Raw genomic sequence first — 22509 nt, 5'->3', positions numbered from 1 at the left:
TTATACCCACATCATCTATTCACTTTTGATTAAGAAGCCAATAAAGTTTCCCTCAAAATAGAAAACATAACAATTTCTTGTTTAAAACAGCCCTACCAAATTGATAGTTTGTAATTCAGTGCCAATACAGAACACTTATTTTCTTCCATTTGACTTGTACCCACCCCTGAGTTTAATGATTATATTCGTTTTAAATATTGTTATATTTTTGTTTTAGATACAGTAGTATGTACATATCTATAAAATTTGTAAGTTACAAGACAGCAGTAAAAAAAACGCTAGAATATCTTCAGCCAATCCTAGTAGGTTCTTTTAAGCTAAGCTGACCTGGTTCTTACTTTAAAAATCAAGTAAGAGTTGTACTCAATTCAGACATTCATTTATTGACTACTAGGTTTGATTTTCTTTTTAGTGCAATAAGGCAACATTAAAAAGAGCTTTGAAATAGAAAGTTTGCATATGTGTAAAGGTAGTAAGTTTATAAAAGACACATCAGTGCTTCCTAAAAAGACAGCCTAGATGCAGTATCATAAAATTACACAGAGGTGAAGAACAATTTACTATTGTTTAACAATTGTTTTTCTATATAAAAGGTAAATCTAGTTGTAGGCAGATCTTTGAAGGAGAAAACCTGGAAAAATTGCTATGGCTGTATGGGACAAGGTAAGAAAAATATACTTTTGTCTAAACTTAAAGAAAAAGATCCACACTTTTTTTGTCAAAACATTTCGTCTCTGTCCAAAATGTATTTCTTCCTTTATAGTACAGGATTAGAAGACAAGATAAATGTTTACAAGGTAAAGAAATAATTTACAAGAAAATATCTTCTGACAGCTTTTCAGTGAAAATATTGTTTTGTAACATTCAAATATGACATACAACACAACAAAAGAAACAGTGAACTCAAACAAAAAAATTCAAACATATAAATACATGAAATATTGTGTAGGCAACAGGGCTCATGCTGAAGGCTAGTATGAAATAACAGTGTGCAATCTACTTGGAAAACAGCTCTAGTGTACATATTAACAAGCCCAATCATGGACTGCAGCAATTCAGTTTTGTCACTGCCGTCTGTTCCCATTTTCAGAACAAAGTTTGCCTTGATTAAATCACCCCTACTCTATTTTATCCATACCTTTGTTTCAGAAATATAATACACACACAAAAGGTATCCATTTTAACAAAGTACGTACCTCTCTGCTGATATAACTTGGGGGGAAAATTCATTGTGAAAACATTGAGAGTTCAGTAAATATGCAATGATCTTACTAGTTCTTTAGCTAAGAATGTTTCAACTCACGCTGCTAGTTTTATGATCACAGTGCACAGAATCCAAATCTAAACAATTAGGTGGCTTTCAAAGTAAAGATAAGTTACTTTATAATCCCAATATACTTACAAACATTTTGTAGGCCCTATCATGCATCTAACTTTTCTTGTGGCAGGGGTATAGGTTTCCTGATACAATCTTTTGCCGGCAATGGGTACACCAAAAACCGTCAAGAAATTCTTATTATTGCACAATACATGAAGACCTGGAATTCTCCCAAAAATTTTAAAGATTGAATTCTGACATTTTCTAACACCTGCATTAATACTTTATGACTAAGAAAAGCACGTCAGTAGCATGGACTGAACCAGCGATCAACATGCGCCCAGAATGCACACCAGTAAAAATGCAGTCAAGGGAAGTAGTCTTCATTGCCTATTTGTCACTTCCAGTCAGAGGTTAAAAGTTCAAAGACTGAATGATCAAAGTGCTCATTTTCTCAGTAGGACTATCTTCTGTTAGGAGTATCACAAAATGGTGGCATCAACAAGTGTCATCTTTAAAGCAAAACAAAAACAAAATTATGTACTAAACATATATTGATGTTCAAAATCTACAAAGTTATTTAAGGCCAAAATATCACCTACCAGCACATATGGTAACAAGATCAACATACAGTATATTGATTTGCTTGTTCAATAAAGAACCCTGGAAAATTATGAAAAACTACAGATTCTGGAAAAACAGACCACATAATCTGAACCAATGTATTGCTTTGTTCTGTTTAAATAAATTAAGGCTGATATGCAAAGAACTATGAGCCAGTGCAGATTTTAGGATTGCTTTTCCTCAAACAACAGTTCATCTCTCTATCATTGCCATGGGACCTATATTTTCAAGGAAAAAAGGTTAAGAATTCCACTAGGTTCTGCTCTTGATCTTTCCCATCCAAGTCCAGCCACAGCAGATATTATCCCTGATAAGATGCTCTGAATGCTTTTCTCTCATTACCCTCCTGGCTTGGACGGTGGGGAAGGATATTTTGAAGAAGCAGATGGGGAGAGGAAAGGGAATTGCATAAGTGGAAGTCCTCATGCAGTTGGATACAGTCCAATGTAACTGGTACTCATATATATCATGACCAGCAGCTCCTTACATACACCTAAAATAAAATAGAATCTTTGTATGTTTCACAACTTGGCTGGGGGCTGTGAGGGTTCTAGTGTTATGGACTTGTTGAGTTGGATCCAAACTGGCCATTCCACAGACAGAAGGCCTGTTGCACTTTGCAGAAGGGACAGAGATCCAGCAGAAGCTCCCTGCTGGTGGAAGGTGGGGAGGAACTAATTATTGCCAATTCCCCTTCTTGCTGCAGTGTAGCCATACAATCTCTCATGTTATTCCAACGCCAGATTTTCAGGAGAGAGCAGAAATTAGTAGAAATAGCCTCCTTGCTTCCTCTGGTAAAAGCAGAATTCCACCAGTTAACTGCAAGTCCAGATCCAATTCAATCTCTGTGGATATCAGAGGCTTATTTTTACATACGGTAGGTTACATGGGTGGCCTTCAATTAAGTTTTACTCAGAGCAGACCCATTGGAATGAATGAACATGACTAAGTTAGGACTATTAATTATAATATATCTACTCTGAGTAAAACTCAATTGAAGACCACCCAGGATACAAAGTGCTGCCTTATCCTATATAATAATGTCCAAGTTGTCCCTGCGTCCAGTTGTCCCGTGTGTCCCTGGGGTACTGCGCATGGGCCCCAGGGACACAGGGATTGGACGGAGAGACAACAGCCAACCGCCGCTCCGCCAACCGCCGCTCCGAAGCCCAGTCTCATGCTGGAGGCGGCGGGGGAAAGAAGCGCTCCCCCCCGGCAGCCTTGCCGCGCACCGCCGGCATGGGACGGCGCTTCCTCGGCGAACACAAGCAGGCAGACAGCCCGCCTGCTTGCTTCCCCGAGGAAGCCGAAGCGGCAGTGGGCGCCAAGGGAAGTTGGCTTTGGCTTGGCGGCGGCGGGAAGAAGTGGAGGAATTCCTCCCCTTTTTCCCGCCGCCGCCAAGCCAGTCCCCGAGCCGAAGTGCGGTGCGGCGGGGGCTTTTCGCCGTTTGCCTTCCCGGAGCGAAGGGGGAGGCAAACAGCGAAAAGCACCCGCCGCGCCGCACTTCGGCTCGGGGACTGGCTTGGCGTGCGCGGCGAGGTGGCGGGGGGGGGGAGGAGAAGCGCTTCTCCCCCCCGCCGCCTCACCACGCAGCGCCGACATGGGACGGGGCTTCGGAGACCTTCTCCGAAGCCCCGTCTCATGCGGGAGGTGCCCGGCGAGGCGGCGGGGGGGGGAGAAGCGCTCCTCCCCCCTGCCGCCTCGGCATGCAGCGCCGGCATGGGACGGAGTTTCGGAGAAGGTCTCTGAAGCCCCGTCTCATGCGGCAGGTGCGCGGCGGGGGGGGCGGGAGAAGTGCTTCTCTCCCCCGCCGCCTCGCTGCGCACCTCCCGCATGAGATGGGGCTTCGGAGACCTCCGAAGCTCCGTCCCATGCCGGCGTTGCATGACAGCAGCGTTCTAGCGCCCGTTTTTAAACGGGCTGAATTCCACTAGTACCAAATATGATAGTACTGTGTCCACTCACTGACAGCAGCTTTCCACAATCTCAGGCATATGGTAGGTTTTTTCTAACTAAACCTGTTACTAGTGCAGCAAAGGATTGAACCTGGGCTTTCAGCATAGCATGCATGTGCTCTGCCATTAAGCAATCACTCTTCTTCACATACAGTATTGTGTTCAGTAAGGCAAATCTAACCACTGTTATTCCCAAGAACTTCAAATGCTCTTAGAGGCATTGCTTATTTCTTCAAGGTCAGTACATACCATGATACCACCATTTTGTTTTCTTTGGATTCTTGTTACATGTTCTTACATAAAATGAATTATCAGGTGGTCGTCTCTGCAATAAAGACCCATCAAATCAGTATATTTCTGATATACAGTATAATATTATACATACATGCAAAAAAGGCATTAATATCAATGATAAGCAAACTTGACATTTAGGAGCTTTCTTTTTCTCCAACTCTTGCCAGCTTGAAAAGTCAAAATACTCTCTCATAGCGCTGCAAACTTAATGGTTTTGAAGAAGAAAGGGTTATTTAACTATGCAATAAAGATTCAGTGGAATAAAAGTGAACTTGAGATGCATGATAATCATGTAGGCTCTTGTCTTTGACTGCGCATAATAAATTTTATAATAAATAATAAACTTCCAAGGTGCTATAATTTATGTTTGCTGAAATAAACTAACATAGGTTAGCATTCTAGCATTTGTCTGAATAGATGCCAAATTATTATTCAATAAAATGTTTGCATACCTTACAGTGCAATAATCTATGCACATCTACTCAGAAGTAAATCTTCCTGAGTTAAATGGGTCTTTTAACCCCAAGTAAATGCACTGGAGAGCAGACCAAGTGCATTCTGCTATATTCTGACACTCCTTTTTGTTACATGAACTAATTCAGGAACTGAAATTGGTATATACACTATTCAGTCCTAATGTTTGTTATTTAATGGTTGAATCCTGAGGTTGAATCCTGACAAGACAGAAGTACTGTTTGTGGGGGACAGGAGGTGGGCAGGTGTGGAGGACTCCCTGGTCCTAAATGGGGTAACTGTGCCCTTGAAGGACCAGGTGGGCAGCCTGGGAGTCATTTTGGACTCACAGCTGTCCATGGAGGTGCAGGTCAATTTTGTGTCCAGAGCAGCTGCCTATCAGCTCCATCTGGTACGCAGGCTGAGACCCTACCTGCCTGCAGACTGTCTCGCCAGAGTGGTGCATGCTCTAGTTATCTCCCGCTTGGACTACTGCAATGCGCTCTACGTGGGGCTACCTTTGAAGGTGACCCGGAAACTACCACTAATCCAGAATGCGGCAGCTAGACTGGTGACTGGGAGCGACCACCGACACCACATAACACCGGTCCTGAGAGATCTACATTGGCTCCCAGTACATTTCCGAGCACAATTCAAACTGTTGGTGCTGACCTTTAAAGCCCTAAATGGCCTCGGTCCAGTATACCTGAAGGAGCGTCTCCACCCCATCGTTCTGCCCGGACGCTGAGGTCCAGTACCGAGGGCCTTCTGGCACTTCCCTTGTTGCGAGAAGCCAAGTTGCAGGGAACCAGGCAGAGGGCCCTGTGGAACGCCCTTCCATCAGATGTCAAAGAGAAAAACAGCTACCAGATTTTTAGAAGACATCTGAAGGCAGCCCTGTTTAGGGAGGCTTTAAATCTTTAATCAATTATTTTATTCTATTGGAAGCCGCCCAGAGTGGCTGGGGAAACCCAGCCAGATGGGCAGGGTATAAATAATAAATTTATTATTATTATTATTATTATTATTATTATTATTATTATTATTATTATTTACTGCATTAGGAAAGCAACTGCCTTTCTTCTACACAAAACCTTATCCTTGCAGTAACAGTTACTCAACAGAAATATTTCCCCCCCCCAGTAAATATTGACTCATTTGACCTTCAGTTCTAGCATATCACTTAACTTAGAACTACTAAACTATTCCATCACGCTTAGAAAGGGGAAAAAGTATCAATAAAACCTCAGTTTTAGAATGGGAGGTTTTCGTAGTATCACAAGGCTATTTCTAAAGACTTACCTTTTCTTTGCAGCTGGAAAGCATGCTAATAATGCTAAGACAAACTGATTGCACTGAAAGAGCTGGAGACCAGTCTTCTGTTAGAATAGATAAACAGATATGACCATTGCTATAAACATGAGGATGAATGGGAATATTTTCACCAGTAAACATGACCTAAAAATAAAATAAAGAATTAATATATTAGCATTTTATTGACACTGTATATATATATATTTATCTCTCTCTCTCTCTCTCTCTATATATATATATATAACATCAACTATGATTTAATTAATTTGATTACACAGTTCATATAACTTCCATGTTTTAGTCATTGGTCATTGGACTAAAATATATGCCTTATGAAAAGACATAATTTCAACCAAACTAAATAAGCCATACTCATTATTCCTTTTCCAGTTTTGGAAAAAAAACATCAATTGCATCCTGCTTTCTCTATCTTGTAATATGTAAGTTTTAAAGTCTATCACTTGGTCATCCACTATGTAATAAATGGGATTTCTCTTCTTCTTTTCTCTCCTAATAATAAATTGGGTCAAGCTGCTGCCTCAAACCCAGCTGTTCCACATACCCTAATATTGCTAGTACGTGGTCTAATAATATCATAGTTACTATGGTGCCAACATGCACATTTATAATTATTTTCAGTTAAGCTATTTTTATGTTAATATTTTAACTGGAACATAGTTCAGGCCAGTGGTCCATCCAACTCAGCACTGCCTACACTGACTTTATAGGATTTCAGACAGTACTCTTTCCCTACCTTAGACTGAACCTGGTACCTTTTGCATAAAAAGAATGTATTCTACTAGTACTACAGCTCTTCCCATATTTAACTACAAACATTGTTCAATACATTCTTATTGAAATCTTCTCTCCATTTTAAGCAGTAATTCTTAATGATTTATATTATCATCTCCAGATTTTTAAATATGGCCATAGCAGTATTCTGCTTTTCAATCAAAACATTCTGTCCAAGACCAGTTAAAAGGAGAAACTGAAGAAAAGAACATTGTCCATTGTTTTGTTTTCTAATTATGTTGTCACACAAGAAAGTTATGCCATTTTTTTTTAAAAAAATCTTATTAACTGAGTGTTTCTACCGTAATTTGCTTCCAGTTTTATCCTTACAGGATCAATATACAATAATTCCTAAGGTATGATTTCAGATCTTCTTTTATTCCATGCACACAACACAGATTTTGCTATTTCTTTTCTTTTGCCCAAGATAAGGATATTGTTTAATTATCAAAATGGTTGGCCACTTGCTACACAATAAGGTGTCCAATCAATTTACATCATATTTAAATACATGAGCAAAAGTAAAAATACATTATAACATCAACACATTCACATAAAAACACATGCAATTCATTAAAAATACACAAAACTTCTCCTCACCCTCAATAACAAAAGCAGAAAACTTTGGCAGCACACTAATAGTGAATAACGTCATCATGGTCTAAGAAAAAAAAGTTACTGCAGTATATTTGCCTATCACCAAAAAGATGTCAACGAACATGCCAGGCAGACCTCATTGAAAAGCAGTCCGCAAAAGGAAAGTCCCTAACCAGGGCCATGCAGAGGGTTGGGCAGCTGGGTGTACTTGCCCTGGTTCTCAGAGGGCTAAGCTGGCTTGGGGGCCCCACCAAGGACTGGCTGCTTTTTTGTTTGAGTTTATAACTTTATTCTAATATAAATACTGGTAAGTCACATAATATGTGCAGCATTTTTAGGTTTCAGTGAAAAACAGCTAGCCATGTTATATATAAACTTTAATCCAGTTTGCACCTGTTTAGCAAGCCATTTTAAACTCACAAGCACGAAGGCAAATCTCCTCTGAATGCTAAGAATGAGGCATAGAGATGAGGTTCACAGTCAATTGATGGAACCAGGAATGCCACTCAAAATGTCAATATTATTTTCCATGGTGGGTAATTAGGTGCTCAATTTATGGCTAAACTATTCTTATTGCTCGGGAGACAAAGAATGAACAAGTGAAATCTTCAATGATACATTAGGCAACAAATATTAGTCATAATGTAGAAATGGATATATGGGAACGTTTATGGAATGTGGATATAAAATTTACAGCATGTTATAGTTCAATAGAAAACTATACAAAAATGCTATATAGATAATACCTAACACCTAGTAGATTGGCAAAAATGTATAAATCGAAATTGAATATGTGTTGAAAATGTAAAAAGAAAGTTGGTACCTTTTTTCATATGTGGATGGTACCTTGTAATAAGGTTAAAGCTTACTGGGAGATGTTGTGTAATTAACTGAAAAAGATGTTTAAGATAACATTTTTTAAAAATTAAAAAACCAAAGCTTTTTTTGGAAATTATGGGATCAGAATTATCTAAACAGTATATAAATTGATTTATGTATGCAGCCACAGCTGCAAGAATGTTATGTGCCCAAAAATGGAAGGAAGAAGAGGTCTTGACAAAAGAATAATGGATACAGAAGTTAATGGACTACGGAGAAATGGCGAAACCTACCGGGAGAATAAGAAATCAAGATAACATTTTTTTATAAAAAAAAAATCCGGAAAGGAATGGAAATGGTTTGTTGAGTATTTACAATCGAACTGTAAACAGATTAACACATTGGCAGGATTAATGTAAAAACCCACAGTTTCAAAATACATATGGGATATATATGGGAATAGATATGTTGAGATAATTTGGAGTATGCAGGAAGATGAAAAGAAATGTAAAGAACCACAGAAAGAGGGGGTAGGGAGTTGGAGTTTGAAATGTTAAAATTATGATTGAATAATTGTTGTAATATATATAAATGAAAATTATAAATAAAAACAAAACAGCACTTACTGCCAGAAAAAAACCCTATTCTTATTGCTCTCTGAAGAGATAACACAATGTGTGATATCCAATTGTAGCATCCCACTTATGCACAGAGGCCTTTCCCTTCCCCACTTCAGCCTCCCATGTGGTGCCAAAATCTGCTCCATAGGATTGAGGAACCCTCCAGAGCAGGGGAGGAGGAAAAAAGGGAAACTCCACAATATCTGCTAGAGTGGCAATGACTTTCGCCCAATGAGTTGTAATCAATGTATAATCAACTTTTGCTACACAAGTGGTTTAAAATTGAAACTAAATGATAGTGTAAGTTACCTGAGGAGAGTCAAATGGATACCGACTACTGAATTTAAATAGCAGCTGAAATTTCTCCCCTTCATATAATGTTCCAGGAGCACCTTCCATGTCTACAATCCATCTTTGGAAATAAAATTACACAACACAGAGACAAAAATTAGTAACTCAATATATCTAGTGGAGGTTTTGAGTTTTAGTTTGCAAGCAGCTATTTCCTACACTGAAAAGAGCGCTTTTTTAAATCTCATAGTGGCAAAAAGCAACTTTCAATGTTGATGAAGGTCTAATGCTTACAGAAAAACATCTTTAAAAGTCCCACTGCATGAGCTAATCCTTGGCCATGTTTAAAGGAAGTCTCTGAATTGTACATTCAGTCTACCACCTCCTGCCAGCAGAACTGTGCCTGGTATCAAATTTGGACTATAACCCATTCAAATTTCTAATAACAAATAATATTAGCTATTTCAAAGCAGGAGGGGTGAACAGGTAAATTGCAATTCTAGCAAGAGCTGCTTTTGTTTAAATTGTGAATATAAATTTTAAATTACTGTCTTGATGTACTTTGACAAAAATTATGAATACATTCATAATTAATCAAGAGCAATGAAGATTTAACTTTATTGAAAATTGAAGGCAATAACAAGCAATCTTTTGTGATGCCAACCCCAAAATGTGAACTTGTTATTTCACGGAAAAAAGGCTGAAGGTTTCTCAATATTCACAAAACTACCAGAACCACATACCATTCTTTTCTATAAAAAGTGATGCCCTTTTAAATCATGTCTCCAAGTGAGCAATCTTTGTACCAAAATCACTTGAAGCTGACAGCACTACCCAGTCACCCGTGCATTGCTGAAAGCAGTTCCTAATTCAGTTGTGTAAACTATGTGTACAGTTCTGAATATTGGACACCTTGATGCTATACTGATAACTGACCACAGCTCCCTTCAAATAAGTCAACAAACATGAACACAAATTTTTATAGAATACAGAACAATTGTCCATAGGTTTTTTGCCCTTTCACTTTATAATTATTTCAGTACCTCACATGAAAAGGTAGACGAAAGAAACCCTTTAAAATCAGTCTGCATTCCAACTGTGGAGTTTTGTGACTCCTTTTAGAATGAACAGCCCCAAACTAGATAAAAAACAGAACATTCTTAATGTATTCATTTAAAAGTGCCATCTTGGGCATTTTTTATAGAAAGGCAGGGTATAAATATAACAATTTTTTTTAAAAAAAAAATCTGTAACTTTACTGCCACCCAACTATTTTGAGAGTAACAGAACAGCTCCAGCTGCTGATTGCGTAAATCCCATACTTACTATAGGTACAGCCAATGCTACAGCTCAGCAGGCACCTGAGACCTCTGTACACAATGAACTTCTTTCTCTCCTGTTTGCTCCCTTTTGTCAAAATCTGTTTCAGAGGGGTTAGGAGACCCTTCAAAGCAGACTTTGGGGGCACATGGCCTGAGGAGAGGAAATGCAAGTCCCATTGCACAAGCGTAACCCTGTGTAGCACTGGATACAACCCCATATTTACACTATACCATACTTGCAAATATAGGTAACTAACTATGTATAAATATACTATAACATGCTTGCAAAAATAATTAATGTATATACGTAGGTCAGATATTGTACGTTTCACATTTTTTAAACAGTATATTGCTAGGAAAACACAACATCCTGCCCATTTTCAGTTTCAGCTAGAACAGAAATTATGAAAATGTAAACACACTGACTGTGTAATTGAATTTTGGACACTCTTTTCATTCAAAGTCATTCCTGGTGGTGGGTCATTCTGTAAAGCCAACAGTTCTTTCTGTAGCCTCTTCTAAAAAAAAGAGAGGAGGAGCTTTTTAAATATTTCATAAAGAATATATTCCTTTCGGTTGTAACTGTATAGTACATATTACTGCTGACCAACAAACAGTATTGCCAAACAGGCTTACATGATACATGTCAAAAAATGTATAAAAATATTCATATAATAAAAGACTGACATGTGTCAATGCTAAGCCACCAGTCTAAACTTTTCATTCTGTGTGACATTTCTGGAAACAATTCCTGAGAAGTGTAAAAACTTATTTTCCTTTGGTACTATTAATTCCATACATTGGTGTATAGCAGTATTATTCAGAGTGACAAGCAGCTTCTTTTTTTTGGAAAAAAAATGTAGCCAATTAGTCAAGATCCAGAGAAATGGAACACAACCTCTGCATCGCCAGTGGAACTTGGGACTTGTATTTCACCAACAGCAGTTACCCATACCGTATGGAGAAACAACATAAGAAATGGAGGGACTTTCTGCTTTATGGCACAGGGAGGTGCTGTTCACTGAGAATTTTGAATGCCCTGAGTGTGCCTAAACTATTAAACTATTGTGGCCTACATCTGGAGAGTCTCCTTTTTGAATTTCAGTATCTTCAGAATTTCTTTGCTACAATGAGGGCTAGAGATTTTATTTTAAAATTTATCTCAAGATTTTATTGAGTTTAGAGATTATGCAAGGCAGACTTTCCTCGATCTGTTCCTAATATGACTTATACTTGAACAATTATGTCCATCTATTGGTTCCCTCTATTGGTCCATCTATTATGTCAATCTATTGGTCTATTGGTTTAAAAAAGATTATCGTTCAGGCTTGATTCACATACTCTTTAAGCAGAGGAGTAAACCACTGAAGACAGACTTACTCAATAATAATAATAATAATGTAGGATCAGGCTATTGATGTGAAGTTGCCATCAAACAACATATTTACAATTTCATAAACCAAATATGCTGCAGGTTCACACCTGAGTGCTATCTACACCCAACAGTTGAAAAACAAAGCATCCAGGTGATCTACAGTGTTCTTTCGATGATAATAATTTGTTTCAATGCTTGAGCCTAGCAGATACCACAGTATACACAATATTACAGGGGTTGTGGGGTTGTAACCAGTCCAAACATGGAGTATGAGGCTATATCACAGATGAAGCAAATGCAGCAGAAGAAATATAGAAGGTAAGAACAGTGGGGTCCAAAGTTTGTGTTTGTGTATGTGTGCATTTTAAAAACGACTTGCATAAATATTGGCATTCTGGCTTTGCTTTAAAGTGCACGAAGCCTAAAACAGCAAGAAAAGGGAAATACTATTAATAGATGCTGCCCTGGATCCTTCTCAAACTAGGAAGTGGGGTGGGGGGAATTGAAGTCGAAACCACCAACACAGCATGGTTAGATAGCAATGAAGAGTTCTGCATAGCGATGTTTAAAATGCCAAGATATTTTATTGTGTTGTTGCTATTTTAATTATTGTTTAATTGAAATTTTGTACTTTTTCTGTTTTAATTAACTGTTGTACTCTACCCTGGGACTCCAGCATGAAAAGTGCATTAAAATGTACATAATACCTTGTAAATTATACTGCAATTGTAAACCATGTGCTAACTCTAACCATGTCAACTCAAACGTTTGTCCTATTTAATTCAATAGGGCTTACTACTAGGTAAGTGGAATCAGGGCTGTGCAGCTTAAACCAGGGTTCGGATTGTGGTGTTAGTCACTAACTTGCAACTGAAGAACACACAGTCCTTCTGTTCATTTCAGGTGCAGGCTTTTAATATGGAAAGGAACTGTAAATTTTATGACAATGAAGTGAACATTGGCAGGTTGCTACATTGTAAAAGAAATCCCCAAACATAAGCGCAAGAGGAAGTTTTTCATAAATTTACATTGATATTTCTGTTTCTAGAGTACAATAGCAACACTAGCAGCAGTCACAAGCTACACACAAGCTTCAAAGACAAGTTTTGTCCTTTTCTTATAGGTATTTTTTAAAAAATGCCCAGGCTTCAGTTGTTCCCCAATGCATTCTCTTATTAGATACTGTATCACAGACCTACTCAGGAGCTACAGAAGTAACAAATGACTAATTTGTTTACTCAAGGAAGGGGAAAGAATTCAACCCCACCCTTTTTACATCCAAATTATTAAGTTATTAGAAAAAAGAGAATCTTTAAAGGAAATTAGAAGCAAAATGAGTGGATTACTACAAGTTTCTGTAAAAGTCAAATGCAATAAAAATGATTATACCGTAACAAATTAGAAACAATTATGGAAGCCCTGAAATACGAAAACAGGAAAACTGAAAGGTACAAATTAAGGTTACTCTGGTACATATCAACCCTTAATTTCACATGGTGAACTATCTCTGCCCTACCTCACATCTACTACATTCAACACACTTTATTAATAAATTTGCTTTACTTTCAAATGCAAAGCAAGGCATGATTTGTTCTCATGTAAAGACACAGCATCCATAGGGGGACAGATCCCTATAGAGCTCAGATTTCTATTTTTACCACACAGCACATGCACACAGGTATCACTATGGAGAATGGAAGGTCTGCACATGCCCACCATATCCCACCACCACCAGGGTGCTTGCGAGCCCAGTCAAAGTTGAATGGAGATATGTGATATGCACACAGACTTCCTATTCCCTGCTGAGGTGGGTGTGGGGAGAAAAGAGATTCCAGCAAACCTTATAGAGATCTCTTCTCAAAGGCACTGTGTCCTTGTAGAGGAAAGAGATTTTGCCACTGGAATACAATCACAGTTTTATCAAATATTTAACACTAAACATTTAGCATATATTTAGATCATGTGCTCTAACATGCAACGTGAGGATGAACTATGTGGAAGCTTTTAAAGCACACTTTGAAGTGGCAGCATAGTTTAGAACTGTTTTAAATGTGCTTTATAGTTTTTAATAAAGGGTGAGTCCTTATCGATTTCACAACAAATGCCCAAGTATTTCTTTGAAAAAGACAATGGAAAGCTACCCTTTCCTGCAGGAAAAACCTTCCATTTAGTATCAACTCTTCTTTTTCTGGTTAAGTTGCTCAGAGTGAATGAGAGCAGACCAATTTAAAGTAGCCTCAGATTAAAAATTATTGGGTTACATTTCCCATCTTCCATGACTACCAGCCATACTAGCAGGGGCTGATGTGAGTTGTACTCCAACAACATATGGGGTGTGCTATGTTGGCTACCCTGACACATTTCAGTCTTGCTAGTTCTAAGACTAAGACTGCCTCAGATGCCTAAGTACAGTGTTACCTCGGTTTACAAACACAATTGGTTCTGGAAGTCTGTACTTAACCTGAAGCGAACTTTCCAATTGAAAGTACTGGAAAGTGGATTAATCTGTTCCAGACGGTCCGTAGAGTACTTAAATTGAAGCGTACTTAACCTGAAGCGAACTTTCCAATTGAAAGTAATGGAAAGTGGATTAATCCGTTCCAGACAGGTCCATGGAGTACTTAAACTAAAAATACTCAAACCGAGGCATACTTAAACCGAGGTATGACTGTATACAATCTAAGCAAGCAGTTGGTAGTGGGGAGGAATGTATATTTGGCTAGATACTATCCTTGATGGGATGGTTACTTTTATGCCTTTTTCATCGATTTTTCTGGAAGTTTTGCCTGCTGAGGTTATATTGCTTTCATTTTTGTATATTTTATTCTGGAGTTCCACAGTGAGGACATTACTATCAGCACCAGTTGTGCCTACATTTGTAGCAGCCCTATGAGGAAGGTTTTTTAAAACCAGTCCTACTGCAGGGCACCAGTGATGGTGACCCAGAAGGGGACAGCACCAAAGCAGGTTGCCTTTGGGCCTGGAAGGCATGCCCATTAAATATGTACTGTATTTGGAAAGGCAGGGGGAATGCTGGAGCTGCTGGTGTTACCCTTTGCTGAGTCCTAGACAGATGTAGATATGACAGTGGGAATTGGAAAGGTCAGGTGAAGGGAAGACAAGGCATTGCATGCTCTATCACTTTCAAATCCTTTCTCTAACCCAGGCATCCCCAAACTTCGGCCCTCCAGATGTTTTGGGCTACAATTCCCATCTTCCCCGACCACTGGTCCTGTTAGCTAGGGATCATGGGAGTTGTAGGTCAAAACATCTGGAGGGCCGCAGTTTAGGGATGCCTGTTCTAACCCTACATTTCCTGATATACATGACTGCAATTCTTCAAGCTTGCAAGTGCTTCTCCTGAAAGCTAGGCGTCAGGTAACACTGCTGCCATCAGGATTTAATCCTGGATGAAGATGCTGATTATTACAGAGATAGGTTGGTTGGATGGTGGTGGTGAGGTTATCCTCTTGCAATTTGCTTACTGAGTTCCTAGGTACAGGATCAGCATGAACAGCAATCAACGTTGTCATGGTTCATCAAGGTTTCACTCAGCCCAACAATCCACTGAATATACTAAATATAAATGTGTGCACGTAGTGTTGACTTCTCAAAGAATAATAGTTTCTGCCTGTTTGCAGCCCACTTTACCATCTTCTAGTCTCAATTTCTGAACTGAGACATATATTCATGCCAATGCCACCTTGATAAAAACAGCTCAGGACTTCTTGTCCCCCACAACAACCCTAAGCTTCAAATGATATTCAGCCCAGCATATGCTTGACTCACTAGTTTCATTGCTACAGACAGATAATTACCTGGTCAGATTTGGGCTGCTTTTGGTACCTGCAGGGATTGAGTACCCATTACATAGGCTACCACTGAAAGCTTATAAAGCCAAATGGATTCCTGAAGTCCTTTTGGATTTTCCTACTGACATGCCTGGTGGTTCTGTCATGGTCCTGACTGATCCTTGGAATAGAAAAATTACCCATTTATTCCCAAACACTTATTTGTAGAGTTCAGCTATCTCTTTGGGGATGCCTGAGCTAGAGGAACTGGTCAGATCAAGTTCAGAATGTGATGATGAGGACGGCAAGCATGAGCCAGCAATCAACTCTTCTAAGTGATAAAGCACAGAAATGATCCGACTGCAGAGTTTGACCCTTCCATGGAACACAGCCTCAATATCAGGCATCCCCAAACTGCGGCCCTCCAGATGTTTTGGCCTACAACTCCCATGATCCCTAGCTAACAGGACCAGTGGTCGGAGAAGATGGGAATTGTAGTCCAAAACATCTGGAGGGCCGAAGTTTGGGGATGCCTGCTCAAGATCATCCATGGGATTACAGATGCTCTCAAGGAAATGTTTGACAAGCTCAAGACACAACAGCAGCAGCTGCCAATCATCATGTTCCTCATAAAGAAACCAGCAGCAGCAGCGCTAGACGTGGCCATGCAACCCACCTCTGGATCTGAACCACACACACACACACCAGATTTTTTTTAATGGCACAGTTAAAATTAAGTGAGAATTATTCACCCTAGGCCAGGGGTCAGCAACCTTTTTCAGCTGTGGGCCAGTCCACTGTTGCTCAGACCATGTGGTGGGCTGGACTATATTTTGCGGGGGGGGGGAACGAATTTCTATGTCCCACAAATAACTCAGAGATGCATTTTAAAGAAAAGGACACATTCTACTCATGTAAAAACATGCTGATCCCCAAACTGTCCGTGGGCCGGATTGAGAAGGCGATTGGGCCACATCCAACCCAGGGGCCTGAGGTTGCCTACCCCTGCCCTAGGCCATCTAGCAAACTTAATGGCTGAATGGGCGTATGTATCAATGTACCATCATGCATCCACTGCACTAAGATTAGCTTACTTCCTGCTAAGACACCACCTTCAGTTACTAGAAGTGGTAAAATAGATTATGAAGCGCACACAAGTTAAACTGCTGGTTTTAAAATATTCAAACATTACTGTTTTTTATTTGCTTAGTAGGAGACCTGCATGCAACACAAAAGAATAAACAAAGGTTTAGCTCTCTAGGCCAGAGCTTTCCAAACTGTGTGTCATAACACGGTAGTGTGTCGGCTGCAGTGTGTAGGTGTGCCGCACAAATGTTCCCCACAGTCCTTAGGGTTGGAAAGGAGTTAGTTAGTTTGCTAGTAAAACTGAATTGGTGTGTTGCGAAATGATGCATGTCTAAAAGCGTGTCACCAACATGAAAAGTTTAGAAAGTTCTACTGAATTACATATTTAAATTAAATATGTCATCAGATGAATTATTTCTTAAGACTGAATGGAATACATATTACAAAGCATTTGGAGTGTTCAAGAGACATGAAAGCTGGAAATGATGTTAAATACCTTCACTTGATTCTCTGATCAAATTGCCTAGGGAAATAAGGCATCCCTAGCATATTATCCAAAAGTTTAATCAATACCCCTGACAGCACAGTATCCACAATAAAAAACAAAAGCTCAATTTCACAATGCTAGAAAGTTACCAAGAAATTAGAACAAATACTGTACAACACAATTTCTATTGTGACTAAAAGTAGTGCACTTTAACCATCACAGAACTAAGAAACTTGCAAGTTCTCATTCTGCAGTGTAAAAGCTAAGGAAAATATAAAAGAAGGTGAGTGGTAGAGATGGAGGGGGAAGAACCCACAAAAACATTAAAGTTCTGTGAACCCAAAAAAGCCTTCATGTTCTATGAGTCACTTTCATAGTTTATGCATTTAAAAGAACTATTCTCCTACTGTTCCAATGTAGTTTTACAAGTCAAGTTATTCAGGGGGAAATCGGCAAATTTAATCTCCAATCTGGTATGATTTAAACTGAATACAAATAAGGTTTAGATTTTTGTCTATCTATCTGTTTGTAACATTAGATGCCTGTTCTGCATGTTTTGTTTAGTCTTGCTTCACATAATTTTAAAACATCCTTTGTTATTTGATATTAAAGTAACTAGTTACTGTACTTCTAATATTTTAACATCAATTCTAAACTAAAATCACAAACATATTATCCTATGTTTTATACTTTATGTAGACTGCTCAGAGGTTTTGATGATTAAGCAGTATATAAATCCTCATTTCTTTGTTTTTTAAAAAAAGGCACAACACTGGATGCACTGCTTATTTCAGCTTTCATCCAAAAGCAACACAAAGCCCAGTGGAACACTAAAAGAAATTAGTATTTTAGTATGCGTTTTTTTTATAGGCAGCCTTATTTCATAGGATGATGTCTAAGCTGGTCAAGCTTGTAAGCCCACCTCTATGGGTTGTAGAGCCATTGAAGACAATAGGACATGACTGATTTCAATGGGTCTACTCCGAGTACAGTGGTACCTTGGATTACAAATTTAATCCGTTCCTGAAGTCCGTTCTTAAACCAAAGCGTTCTTAAACCAAGGAGTGCTTTCCCATAGCAGCGGGGGACTCAATTTACAAATGGAACACACTCAACAAGAAGTGAAATATGTTCTTATTCCAAGGCAAAGTTCACAAACCAAAACACCTACTTCCGGGAGGTTTGCCAAGTTCTTAATCCAAGTTGTTCATAAACTAAGCTGTTCTTAAACCAAGGTACCACTGTATAACTTTGTCTACAAAGGGCTGTAACCCAGTACCCACCACACGAGGTAATGATGATGTAAATAAATGGTGCTGATTTGTTGATTTCTTAGCCTAGCATCTTTTCTAAACTGCTTCTCATGCACCATTACATCAGTAATCCCACAGAGCAGCTCTGTGGTGGGGCGAACTGCGGGATCTTTTGGGTGAAGGACAGATCTGAACAGGAGCCTCAAGCTTGCTCTCTCTTTTGAAGTCTGAAGGACAAGGCACAATAGGTGAGAAGAAGGCGGGGGGGGGCGGAGCGGGAGAGAAAGAGAGAGAAACGTCAAAGCATCAGGCAGAGGACGGCGCTACCGTCGCCGCTCCTTCCCTAAAGCAAAACATACAGTGACTAACGTATGCAATAAAAAAAGGAGAAGGACGTCAGAATGACTTTCCACACTTCCTGACTTTGAGTGACCCTCCTCCTTAAATCATCCCCTCATGGATCGCCCCCGCCCGCCCGCCCAACAACCGCCCCGTATCAGCCCTGCACTGAAAATTGCCCTGAAGAAAAGGGCGAAGTTTAAAGGGAAACCCTGAGGTGCGACTAGACCTGTCACAGCAAAAGCGAGCAAGGCCCATTCAGCTCTCCGGCGTCGGCGCCTCCTCCTGCCTCCCAAGCAGCTGCAGCAGCCCGGGCCAAGCCACCCCAGCCCTAAACCACACCTAAGGGAAGAGGAGCCGGGGTCACGCACCTGCTGTTCCTGGTACCGGCCCAAACTGGAGCGCGCGCACTGAGCCCCCCGACCCCCCCCCCCATTAATGTCCGGCTTCTTTTGCCTGAGCTGAGGGAAGCGCTTCCCCTTGGTCTCTCCCAAGCCCCTCGCCCGGCTCCCAGGCTCCGGCGCCAAGTTCCTCATACGGAGTCCCTCCCGCCGCTCGCCCAGGAAACGCGACAACAGCTGCCGCCCCGCTTCCTCCTCCCCGGAGGAGCCGCATCCACAGAAACCAGCGCAGCAGCAGCAGGGGCACGAGAGGAGAGCCGCCACCGCGCCAACCGCCACCGCCGCTCTGCTCTCCCTCACCCGCCCGCCCGCCGTCTCCTTTCTGCCTCCCCCGCCGCCCCTCTCTCTCCCCCCCCCTCTACACCTAGGGACGAAAGGACACGCCGCCCCAGCCTGGCCGCCGCAAGCTGCTCACCTGCATAGACGCCATGATGGATCCGCCTCCCTCCCTCCCTCTCTCTGAGCCGCCGGCCCGGGCCGGGAGGGAGAGAGACAGAGACAGAGGCGGAGAGACGCAGCGCGGCGGCGGCGGCAATAGCGCCGGCACCCTTTCCTCGCCTCCTCCCCCACACCCCGTCCGGGTCACGTGGGCACTCCGGCCAGCCCGAGGAGAGAGCGCATGCGCCGAGAACCGCTGCCGCTGCCGCTTCCAAGTAGGCGAGAGGAACAGTTCCGAGCGGACGTCGAGAAATTCCGTCCTTCGTTGTTGGTCCTTTTTGGGGGCGGGTGTGTGTTTATTTTAAAAGCGGAGCGCCAATGTCGGCTGCCTGAAACGGTGCTCGCTTAGATCGCCTTTTTCTCTCATTTTTTGTTGTTGTTTAATCTCTCCTTCCTATTAAATCGAAAATAAAGGCGGCTTACAAGAATTAGAAACCCAGTTTTTTTCATCTGTAGGGTACCCCGAGTCCGTCAGAGGAAAAGGCGCGGTATAAAAAAAACGTATTATAATAATAATAATCATCACCATCATCTTACTTAGCTACTGAATGCCATTGCCATCCTGGTGATTTCCTGCAATAGGGTTTCAAGGGGCAACCCAGCAAATTAAAGCAGACCTCCTACAATATTGTCCCTGTCCTTTAGGGCAGGGGTAGAGACGTTGTGGCCCTCCAGTTGTAACTTCCTTGGTCTGTAGTTGTGCAAATGATGGTGATGATGATGATGAAATTTACTACTACTACCAGCATTGCACAATTAAAATAATATTCAAGCCTAAGTTTACTTAGGGAAGTTATACTGTATTCCATAAAGTTATCAAATAAGTGTACACAAGGCTACCTACTATACGGGAGCCTTTATAAGTTCTACTCATGTCACATTGCTTTTTGCAAACAGTTATATATGCTATCTTGTGATTTGAAACACAAGAATGACTAAATCCCAATTCCCCTGTTGTTCTGCAGGATGTTTGATGTTTATATTATTAAAAGTAAATGAGATGCTACTCTGTTTTACACTTACCTGCTGTAAGAAAGAAACCAGGAAGTACCATGGTGACATTCATATTTCTTGTTAAATATTTCTGTATATTAAAAAAAAATCAGTGTACATTCCAAGGAATCTTGTTCAATAGCTTTCACCCCAGCTGTTCTTGCTCTCCAATCTATATTTATTAAAAAGAACCAGCTAAACTCCAATTGGTTACCTTTCTATGGTTTGTGATTAGTTCTGAGGGACTTGCTTCATACAGAAAGCACTAAGAATTTCAGCAGTGGAATCTGATTGTATGCATGTTTTCTCAAAAAGTTAAGGCCCCTGTGTTGATTAGGACACACTTCTCTATGCACAATTACTGAGGAATAAGCCTTATGCAGCTCACTTGACTGCTGGGTAAACAAACACTACATGGGCCTTCATGGCTGCAGTCCTAAACATACATGGCAGTTAGCTCCATTGAACTCAGCAGGGCTTGAGTAAATACACAGAGTATCAGGCTGTACGTACAACTGGCCTTCTGTAATGAAACAGCAGAGAAAAGAAAAAGGAAACCATTAACTTCAATAACAAATAACCTTTCTCTTTTTTAAATGGTACTTACACTGAATATATTTAGATGTGATTTATTATAGAAATAGAACATATGTTAAAAATGTGGCTGTCTGGCTTATTGTGAATGCATCATTCCTTTTAATTTTCTGTAACTTTGAACCTGACGAGAGACAAAGAGTTTTATGATCCTTAATAACTGCAAATATCTCTTCTGCCAGTGTAATGTCAGTCCCATCAAAATTTGAATTGGGGCAAAGAGAAAGTAGTCAGAGGAGTTCAAAATAGGATGCAGCTGCGGGATGGAGGGTGCAAATATTGTTTGGGAGAATCTAGTGTGAGAATAACAGTCATGCTAAAATGACAAGCCCAGGTTGCTGGAGGGGGTGGGGGGGGAATGGATATGTACTTCTATATGTGGTGGTTTTGCCCTGTTATTTATTCTTTCTGGAAGAAAATATTTTATGGAATAGGCTAGTTTTACACCCCAAACTTTATTTACGGACCTAATGATGGTCCTATTATCCTTTTTCAATGGTTCGGAAACAGAGGTTTCTAGTAAAGGGCTACTTTATTTCTTTAATTAAATTTATATACAGTACTTCAATTCCTGTTTGCAGCACCCAGGCTCACAGTTGCCAAACACTGGAAGTCAATTGCAGAAGACTTGCAAAACTGTTGGTACCTCTATATCTGGACCATTGCTTTAATGGAAAAGTTGACAAAATATACCCAAACCATTTTATAATGTTTGGCATCCATTTATTGAATACATTAAAGTTAAAAGAAAATGATTGGCAGCCTCCCTCTTCTCATGGATTCCTATGGAAAAACATTATTGGATAATATGCTTATGAAGGACAATTGTCTGGAACGATAATGGAATACTACCACTACCTCCTCTTCTCATATCCTTCCTTTCCTTTCTTGCGCTGAACATGCCCCTCTTTCTTTATTATTGTTATTATTGCTTTTTGTATATTAGAAAATAAAACAAGAAAAAGATTATTCATACAACCTGAATTTGGAGTCTGCTAGTGTCCAATATGTTCAATTTGTATATTTATAAACAGATATTATAAAGACACTCTTAACTCCATTGTGTTCTCATAAGCAAACTGACTCTGCAAGGAGGCCACCCACATAAATTCAGTGAAGAGGCATGTGCCCCCCCCCAAAAAATTGTTAACATTACTTTGTATTTCAATAATAAAATTCGATGTCCAAGATTAATTCAGAGTTAAATTTAGTATGGAAACTGCAAAAATTTTCAAAATATCCATAGGCTCTATCTGTTCTAGAATTGTACCAAATAAATTATTTTTCTGAAAAATATTTATTGATGTGTTTCTCCCATAGATGTTTATAGATAGCAGTATTGTTAATTAATAT

General features: G+C 40.1%; 1 protein-coding gene across 2 annotated transcripts; it reads right to left on the bottom strand.

The window, feature by feature from the left end:
- Positions 1 to 365: 365 nt before the first annotated feature.
- On the bottom strand, positions 366 to 19705 carry UBE2W (ubiquitin conjugating enzyme E2 W). Of its 2 annotated transcripts, none has more exons than XM_035125954.2 (6): positions 19547 to 19705; positions 10826 to 10917; positions 9096 to 9198; positions 5947 to 6102; positions 4147 to 4222; positions 366 to 1830 (listed from the first exon to the last, which is right to left on the bottom strand). In XM_035125954.2, the coding sequence occupies exons 1-6, from the start codon at positions 19559 to 19561 to the stop codon at positions 1817 to 1819; spliced, it is 456 nt and encodes a 151-aa protein (XP_034981845.1). In that variant the 5' UTR covers positions 19562 to 19705; the 3' UTR covers positions 366 to 1816. The 2 variants fall into 2 exon arrangements, with proteins under 2 accessions (XP_034981845.1, XP_060133732.1); XM_060277749.1 differs by lacking the exon at positions 19547 to 19705 and adding an exon at positions 19102 to 19360.
- Between the last annotated feature and the right edge of the window lie 2804 nt (positions 19706 to 22509).

Source organism: Zootoca vivipara, chromosome 8, assembly GCF_963506605.1.
Source record: "Zootoca vivipara chromosome 8, rZooViv1.1, whole genome shotgun sequence".
NCBI classification, from domain to species: domain Eukaryota; kingdom Metazoa; phylum Chordata; class Lepidosauria; order Squamata; family Lacertidae; genus Zootoca; species Zootoca vivipara.
This window is presented reverse-complemented; position numbering and strand designations above follow the sequence as displayed.

What these genes read in the sequence shown, in the direction of transcription:
- UBE2W (XM_060277749.1), bottom strand. Translation starts at nt 19,266, where the DNA reads ATGAGGAACTTGGCGCCGGAGCCTGGGAGCCGGGCGAGGGGCTTGGGA. An exon ending in GCCGGTACCAGGAACAGCAG is followed by an intron (nt 10,918 to 19,101) that starts GTGCGTGACCCC and finishes TCTTTTTTTTAG; the next exon opens with AAGAGGCTACAGAAAGAACT. An exon ending in TTTCCAGCTGCAAAGAAAAG is followed by an intron (nt 4,223 to 5,946) that starts GTAAGTCTTTAG and finishes TCTTTATTGCAG; the next exon opens with AGACGACCACCTGATAATTC.